The 8837-nt window shown below is 35.3% G+C and overlaps 1 protein-coding gene across 2 annotated transcripts; it reads right to left on the minus strand.

Annotated features, from left to right (window-relative positions):
* Positions 1-597: 597 nt before the first annotated feature.
* Positions 598-7110, minus strand: LOC127644771 (eukaryotic translation initiation factor 5A-1-like). 2 transcript variants are annotated; one of them, XM_052128147.1, is made up of 5 exons: positions 6928-7110; positions 5594-5783; positions 4933-5037; positions 4057-4188; positions 598-2451 (listed from the first exon to the last, which is right to left on the minus strand). In XM_052128147.1, exons 2-5 carry the CDS (start codon positions 5759-5761, stop codon positions 2389-2391), a joined length of 468 nt encoding a protein of 155 aa, XP_051984107.1. In that variant the 5' UTR covers positions 5762-5783; positions 6928-7110; the 3' UTR covers positions 598-2388. The 2 variants fall into 2 exon arrangements, with proteins under 2 accessions (XP_051984107.1, XP_051984108.1); XM_052128148.1 differs by having other exon boundaries at positions 7010-7092.
* Between the last annotated feature and the right edge of the window lie 1727 nt (positions 7111-8837).

Consider the following 8837-nt stretch of genomic DNA (forward strand, 5'->3'; position numbering starts at 1 on the left):
AAAGCAATGGGCAGTGACCAGCAGTGCTGCAATGGTCTTTTTTGCTCCTTCATTTTTCTGTTACCTGATACATTCATATATTAGAGTTACAGTGAAAGTTTAAATATCAACATGAACATCTGCATGACTTTCTGCAGTTCTAGTAAATGGATGTTTATTTACACACAATCCTTTTGCTGTCTTTGCTCTGTATACTTGTTATCCTATTGGTTATGGATCATCAAGATTTATACACTTAACCAGAATTAAAGTGTTTTAATGGAAAAATATTATTATTATATATATAAATCAGATGGACACACAGTCTATTGAAATTATTTTTGGAAAACGTAAAACTATTTGAGTGGCCAGATCATTAACCATATGAGAAACAGGTACTGAGGTTTGTGTCTACTTCAAATCACGAGATCAGAAAATAACAGAATGGGCTTGCATGGCTGCTTTGATTAATAGATGACTGTTTAAAGCAAAAGTTTGATGTCCGTTTTCGATCAGAATCATCATTAGCAGACCGTGTGAATGACTGCACAGGCTTTATATAAATTGTAACCAGGTTGAAAACAAAAACACAACAGCTACATTGTTTTTTTTTTTTCCTTTCAATTTTATTGTAATTGCTCACCTCTTATCCCATCTGTGGTTTCCAACAATAATCATTCAACTATATGAAATGCACTGAACACTATAATTTCTACTGCTTGAGTGATTAAGCACACCTTCTTAAAGTTTGAACTGGTTGTATAATGGTCCAAGCTACTTAATTTAGATCCATACTCTTCTTCCATCATCTGTTAAATTTTGCAGATGAACAGTGGTATTTTACAGGTAAAATTAGAATCAATACAATACATTGCAAAACAACCAAACAGTGGAAACCTGAGAGACTAAATAAGTTTAAGATGCCAATGTGTACACTTTTCAATACTCAGTTATGTAATCCTCTCCATTATTGAGCTCCCGAACTGGATCATTTTTGTGTGTGTGTATATATATATATATATATATGAGCTATATTTCTAAAAACCAAAATTGGTCTCTTGAATCAGGAAACACAAATACAAATAAAATGGAAAGCTAAAAGCTGAAAATACCTCTTTGAAAAAACATTCTGCCCAACCAAGTGCCTTTTAATTTGTGAATCCAGCGTTCAATAAACAAATGTATATTTAAAAAAATAATAATAAAATACAACTAACACTCAGAGGAACCAAAATGCAGATATTATGTTCCCTAATCTTCTACATTGAGAGAAACATTTTTAAAATAAAAATACTATGAAAATACTTTCTTTGAGCATAATGCAAAGAGTGCCCTATAGGAAAACAAAACATAGCCTTAAAACAACTGAACAAGTCAGGTGCATACAAGTCCACAGAATGTGAATTCTGAAGACTGTATTGGTATCGAAGCCCTTTAGCACACACAATGTGTGGAAAACTAACAAGCTAGTTTCTGCATCTTAAAATCAGTTTGATGTACAGCAAAGCTACTGTAGAGTTTGTTACAGAGGACATCCATTACACCTGCATCACAGCTGATTAACCAGTGCAAAACTCAAAGCCTTCCCTTACTGCTGAAAACATTTTTTTTTTTTTTTTGCTTTGCTGAATAAACAATTCTTTATTGTGACCAAAAAAGAAAAGGTTAATTACTTAAGAATATATGAAAGACTGTAAACTTAAATCCAAGAGAAAATAAAAGGAAAGTCAGGTAGACTAAAACTACATAAAAAAATACTTTCAAACTTTTAAAAGAAGTTTTGCGATGTGCCAAATAAAATGCAAGGTTCTGATCAGTTATATTGTATGTGGTCATTTGATGGGGATGCAAGTTGCTCTAGTCAGTTATAGTCAACAAAAAATGACAACTTCATGCCTTAGGATTGCTGGTGGTTAGCCAAGTGCCAACCTGTCAAAGCAACATTCTGATAAATTTCAGCCTACCTGAGACATGCAGGCTTTGGCACAAATGTTGATGTACCAAACGCCAACAAACTAGTCAGTGTCATTCATAGAGGTCTTCTATAAATGTCGCCTGATTCGCAACAGTTTAAGGCCCAATGGCATTAATAAAAATCACTGAAGTTTACTGCAATATGTAGAGTTAAAAAAAAAAAAAAAAACTATTCCCATTTTGTAAATAATAAAAGTGTCAGTATATTGACAAAAGGAATGGATGAGGGAAAACACTGAAGTCCAAACATGCAAGAAACATCTGTGATTTGGAAATATCCTGATCAGACTGCACTTTACCAGGTCCAGCATCTTTTTATTGATTAACAGAACCAAATCTGGGTGGCTTGTGAGGGCTGTGGCTTTGGTGACTTTCAGAACTAAAATGTGATATTTGTGATAGAGGCCCTCACTCAACCAGACAGTCTTCCGTTCATTATGAACTCATGGCTTTGATGGCAATCGGACACTCCTCGCCCATAGCAGACAACACCGAGACCTAAAAGAGTTACACGAAACATCAGGAAAACAATTAATAAATCACAAATATGAGCCTTTCAATTAATTTGCAATAGATTTTTTTTAAATCCTGTTATAATTGTATACTGCCCTCACAAAGAGAAATATTTAGCCAATTAAATAGTACATATAAACGAGCATAATAATTTCTAGTAATATGAATTTCCATTACTTTTTAGGATTTTTTTTTTTTTTTTTTTTTAAGTATTCTATAATAATCCTAGGTTTTCCCTGACTGCGGGAACCTTGATGTGCAGGGCTCCATACTAAACAAAATGGCTTAGGGGCCATTTCAGTCATAAACTGAAACATGAGAGCAAAATGGCTGTTTTTAATCACTAAAAATCATATAACTGCTCGATATAGACTGTTGATTAGAAATTAGATATAAAGCAGAAAACGGCTGATAAACCATTAATTGGAGGTTTAATAACAGTATATACTGTATAGTTGAGAAGCTAAGTTTGCATTCCCTTTTGTCTCATAAATGTTTAGCAGATAAAATAATACTTTCTTTAGTATTGCTCTTCAGAATCTACATTACAGATATTTTCATATAGTATGCATATAGTAGTGTGTTGCCTTCATGAGCAAAAATGAATGTTTGCACCTTGTGTAAGCGTGTCAAAAACTGGAATTTTAGATGCTAACTGGAATAGCGCAGTAGCGTGTGACTTTTAATTATAAAGAAGCCAGGAATATACACTACCGGTAAAAAGTTTTGAAACATTTGACTGACATGATCTTAAAAATCTTTTGATCCGAAGGCAAATGCTTAAATGTTTGAAATTATTTTCGTAGACAAAAATATAATAGTGTTACCAAATAAATTTATTTCATTATAAAACTAAAAGTGTATTTAAAAAAATATATAAAAGTTTTTGAAATTGATGAGTTGAACCAAATAAAGAAAAGCAGGCAATAAATGCCCAACATCGATGGAAACTACTTCAATACTGTTTAAAAAGCATCCCAGGGTGATACCTCAAGAAGATGGTTGAGAAAATGTCAAGAGTACATGTCTGCAAATGCTAATTCTAACTTTTAAGATCCTAAAACATAACAGTTTTGATTAATTTGGATTTTGTTTAGTCACAACATAATTCCCAAAGTTCCATTTATGTTATTCTATAGTTTTGATGAATTTAGTATTATTCTAAAATGTGAAAAAAAAATATAGAATAATAATCATATATATATATATATATATATATATATATATAAATAGAAGAATAAGTGTTTCAAAACCTTTGATCGGTAGTGTACATGGGACTCCAATTTTGAAATGTCTGCGTGCTCTAAAGATGTATTCAATTACTCACAAGATGATATCTGAGGAAACCGCATATGAACGCACAAAACTCAACTGTCGCCAGTGGCAACTAGATTTTAATTTATTGTTGCAATCAATTATTTTTGGTCTCATTGCGACCATTTTAGTCATAGTCTGGAGCCCTGCTGTGACAACTGAGAACTAATATAACTTCAATAGACAAAGTACATACATCTATAAATCTATTATAAAACTGCATTTAAAAAGTCTAAAATCACAATATAATATGAAGTGAATAGAACAGACACGGACCAAAAATTCATCCCCAGATTCAAATTTGCTCTCTATTTCTTTTCCCAGGTCCCCATCAGGCAGCTTAAGGTCCTCACGCAAATCTCCATTGTCCTTCAAGAGGGAAAGGTAGCCATCTGTAATGCCAACCAACTGTGCCAAACGGAAGACAAAAAAGGCGTATTATACCACAATACCACAGAATAGAAATACCAAAATGTGTTTATTATTGGCCCGGCCTATGAAGCTCTACAGTCGTTCATAACCACTGACTGAGAAGTGTATGTACTCTGGCAAGCACACTGGACAGGATCTTTTGGAATCCATTCCATTTAATGAGCGTCTGGAGTTGTTAGAAGAGCAATTAAAAAACAAACATACTTGGTTGTAAAATATCTACAATAAGAGCTATGTTTTTACACTGAATGCAACATCAAAAAGCTGAATACCCATTAAAAGTTCTATATAAACTCTGTTAAAAATCCCCTCCTAGACCAATGATGGCTCTCTTAGAGCTTTCTGCCACATGACTGTGGTCTAATACCTCAAAAAGCAATACAACCCTAAGATGGTAAAACCTTTATTATGCTGGCAAATATTACAAACATAAACAGATATTACAGTACAACTATGTTTTTATCAACTTGAATTCAGATACAAAGGATCACACAATACATCACTCAAATAGTACAATATTAGGAAAATACAATGAATATTCAATCAATGAATATCTTTAAATGCAGCTGAAAGGGCTCAGGATAAGTGACAGGGTGAGCAGTGCCATTTAACCTCATCAATAAAGGATACAATTTGGTAAAAGCTACATTGGACTTCTGCACATGTGAATATGAAAATGCATTGAAATAAGGCCTAAAGACGATTAAAGAAAGAACTTACTTGATAGTCAAGTCTCTTGATGTTAGGAACATCCATGTTGTGGGTGGAGGGGCAGATGTCTTCATTCTTCTTTCCAGTAAAAATGTCAATTCCAACCAAGTGAACCTGAAAAAGAAAATGAAGCTTCTGCATTTAGGATTTTGGGGGGGGTGTTTTCTCCCCAATTCGCTCTAGGTTCTCGTGGTGGCATAGTGACTCGCCTCAATCTGGGTGGCGGAGGAAGAATCTCAGCTGCCACCATGTCTGAGACCGTCAATCCACGCATCTTATCATGTGGCTTGTTGAGTGTGTTACAGTGGAGACCTAGTGCATGTGGAGGCTCACGCTATTCTCCGCGGCAGCCACGCACAACCCACCATGCACCCCACTGAGAGCGAGAACCACATTATAGCGACCACGAGGTGGTTAACCCAATGTGACTCTACCCGTCCTAACAACCGGGCCAATTTGGTTGCTTAGGAAGCCTGACTGGAGTCACTCAGCACACCCTGGATTCGAACTTGCGACTGCAGGTGTGATAGTCAGCGTCTTTACTTGTTGAGCTACCCAGGCCCCTGCATTTAGGATTTTTAATGTTTAAACAGTTTCAACATCATACAATGCATTACAAAATCTGGCATTTCATCATAAGCCATTGGCAGTGAGTAAATGAATATGACACCTTGGCATGTCCATGCTTGCCAGTCTTGGAGGTTGACATCTCCACAATCTTGCATGCACGACCCTTCAGTACAACAAAGCCATTCTTGCGCAGAGCGCTGCACTGCGTGGGGAAGGTTAATGAAGCTCCAGCATCACCACTGGTGAAATCAGTGTCAAGATCAGCCATGATGGGTTAATATCCGAAGATTCTGAGCACAGGGAAATATAAATAAGTGGCACAAATCATTCATAACAAAAAAAGTGGAGGTAGCATGGTATAGTGATGTATCAGATAGCAATACCATGGTAGTTAGATTACTATATTCATATACAATAACATTTGCATAGTGTCAAAAAAATAAAATAGTATATATATATATATATATATATATTAGTTCTAGCATGGTACATTTAAACCATGGTATTGCCACGTTCCAAAAAAATTTTAAAAGAGAACATAACATTCTTTCTGACACTTAATATTGCATGTGTTATACAACCATTAAATGCTAAAATTTCTTGATTAGCTAATATATTAACAATCTCCATCAATGATAAACTAGATCGAGTTAGTAACAAAACTATGAAGGCACTTTTAAAGAAACTCTGAAAATAAAATATCTGGAGTTTGCTGTAAAGGAATTACAGAAAGAAATGTGTAGTTTACTGAAACGCACACATGTCTGGCAATCTGGAACCATTATTTGTATATTGGGATCAAATTCAGCATATTAGCGGGACCACGTTCTGATAAAAGTTATACTGCATTAAAAATTAACAGTTAAAGCTGAAATAACACGGTGGACTTATAAACAATAAAAAAAAATTGTGTTAGGGGGCCGTTCACGCCGAACACGTTCTTGCGCTAATAAAAGCGGCGCAACGTTCAAAGACGTCCGTACAACCGCGTTCGCCCCCTATGGACGTAGCCTAAACTTGTTAAAGTACGCGAATTCAATCCAAACGTTGTAAAATTAACTGTACTAATCAACTAATGTTTACAATATGCTCCACGACCTTAGGGTTAGACCCCTTTAAATTAGCTGAATCTAAATCAGCCAGGGCGGACAGAAATGTTTGGTCTGGATGAATGACTCAGTTTGTAGCTGCACACAAAGTTAACCGGAACTACGGAGTTAGTAGACTCATTTAACCCTAACAGCTAATAATATCATTAACCGTATAAATATCGCTTTTGCACTGAAATAGAACTTTAGTCATGGTAAATTGTTAGCAAAAATTTAACACTGATGCTCTGAACTGAAAGGACTTTTGCCAGGCCGTTGAACGATTATTTCTGTCCTTTCAATGAGCATGAGGTACGCACATACAAAAACTAACAAAACTCCACACCCAAACGCTCTGTTCGACGGTTTCCGGAAACTTCGTCTCGAATCGCAAATTCCTCTTCCAAACTTGTATCCACCCACTGTACCGTACTGGACTCTGAGGATTCGTCTGTAAAGGTTGCGATCCTGGTGCAGAAAACGTCCAAAGCGCCAGTCATTCCCTTGCAACAAAAGAGACTGTGTCCTGCGCATGCGCACACCTTCACTGCAACGAGATTCTCATGCGGGCGAGAGAAGACGAGATACTTAAGTGAGGTGGTGCTCACTATGCCACCAACAGCAATGCTATATAGTAAAACGAATAAAATGCATCAAAATAACGCCGTCAGCTTTAATCTGTGTTTATTTTTGTTCTTAAGAAAATGGATCCATCATATGGATCCATCATCTGATAGTGGGCTACTATATTAACACTAGAATGCATCGGCTGTGTAAATCCACCCACCTTAAAGGGATAGTTCCCCCAGTAATGAACACTTTCTTTACTAACCCAGATGTGTATGACTTTCTTCAGCAGAACACAAACAGATTTTTAGAAGAATATTTCAGCTCTGTAAGTCCAGACAATGCAAGTGAATGGTGATAAGACATTTGTTGCCCAAAGGAATCCATAAGACTCCAGTGGTTAAATCCATAGTTTCAAGAGCAATATAATAGGTGTGTGTGTGTGTGTGTGTGTGTGTGTGTGTGTGTGTGTGTGTGTGTGTGTGTGTGTGTGTGTGTGTGTGTGTGTGTGAAACAGATCAAAATGTAAGTCATTTGTTTACCCTAAATCTTCACTTTCACTTTTACATCTGAAGAAAAGGACTGTTCTATTTCTCACCCACATATCACCTCTGGAGATATTAATTTAAACACTGGAGTGGATTTTTTTTATGTTTGCTTTGTGATTTTTGAAGAGATATTTGAAATAAAGTCATCCACATCTGGGATGGAATGAGGGTGAGTAAATGTTTGACATTTTTCATTTTTGGGTGAACTATCCCTTTAAAAGCATATGTGGGTAAAAAAATAAAAAAGACCTATAGGTCTCATTGGTTATTCCTCATAAAACTACTTATTTTCCCCAGGAAAGTTAACTAGTGATAATTTTATTAGCAATTAAAATGTTTAAATAGTTAAATTCTGAAGAGTTTCAGACACAGTGAAAATAGAGTAAGTTTTTTTTACAGTGTAACAAAGGCTGTAAAACATAAATGTGAGCAATTTCCATGTCTGGTGGTAAAATATGAAATGTCTCAACTCTTACAAATAAGAGGTTTTTTATTATTTTATTTGAGATAAACTTGTAATATCGCAATCTTATGCAGGCTACTCTATATTGCCAAATTAACACTATATTTCTACTCTATAGCTATATAGTATTTGTTGTTCAGAGTGGTCAGGCATCCTAAAAAAAAAAACAATTTGCAAGTTCAAATACATTAAGAAGTGGTCCAGGAGCAATGGCCATTGTGCCCTTGCTGTGAACTAGTCAGCTAACCTCATGTTGTTCCATGAAGACTGTCTCTGTACTGGGTGTAATGTCAAGCATTTTGGATAGAAGCAGTTTCTATTCTTGCAAATGACATGTAAATATAAAAATATTAGTATGGCATATAACATATTAAATTGCATAAGAAATGGAAACTGAAAACAACCAATGTATTACAAAAATAATAGTGTTAAAAGCATTGAATTCTATAGGAATTGTCCACCTGTAAATGTGTAGCAATGAAACTTCTCTAAAAAATAAATGTTTAAAAAGTCACTTCACACAGAAGACACCTTAAATGAGGAATACCTGGAGCGGACAATCAAAAGACCACTTCATGTAATGAAGATATGACATACGTTGGGACATTTTTTACCTCCAATCCAAGATTGAAATAACATTTTGATTAGTCAGTGACATTTATTTTGGAGGGCTCTTAA

This window comes from Xyrauchen texanus, chromosome 6 (genome assembly GCF_025860055.1).
Source record: "Xyrauchen texanus isolate HMW12.3.18 chromosome 6, RBS_HiC_50CHRs, whole genome shotgun sequence".
Taxonomy (NCBI): domain Eukaryota; kingdom Metazoa; phylum Chordata; class Actinopteri; order Cypriniformes; family Catostomidae; genus Xyrauchen; species Xyrauchen texanus.

Bases quoted from the DNA above. Each gene is read 5' to 3' on its own strand.
- LOC127644771 (XM_052128147.1), bottom strand. From the start codon at position 5,761: ATGGCTGATCTTGACACTGATTTCACCAGTGGTGATGCTGGAGCTTCA. The intron at 4,189-4,932 runs GTAAGTTCTTTC...CGTTTGGCACAG, and splicing joins TCAAGAGACTTGACTATCAA to TTGGTTGGCATTACAGATGG. The intron at 2,452-4,056 runs GTCCGTGTCTGT...TAACTCTTTTAG, and splicing joins AATCTGGGGATGAATTTTTG to GTCTCGGTGTTGTCTGCTAT.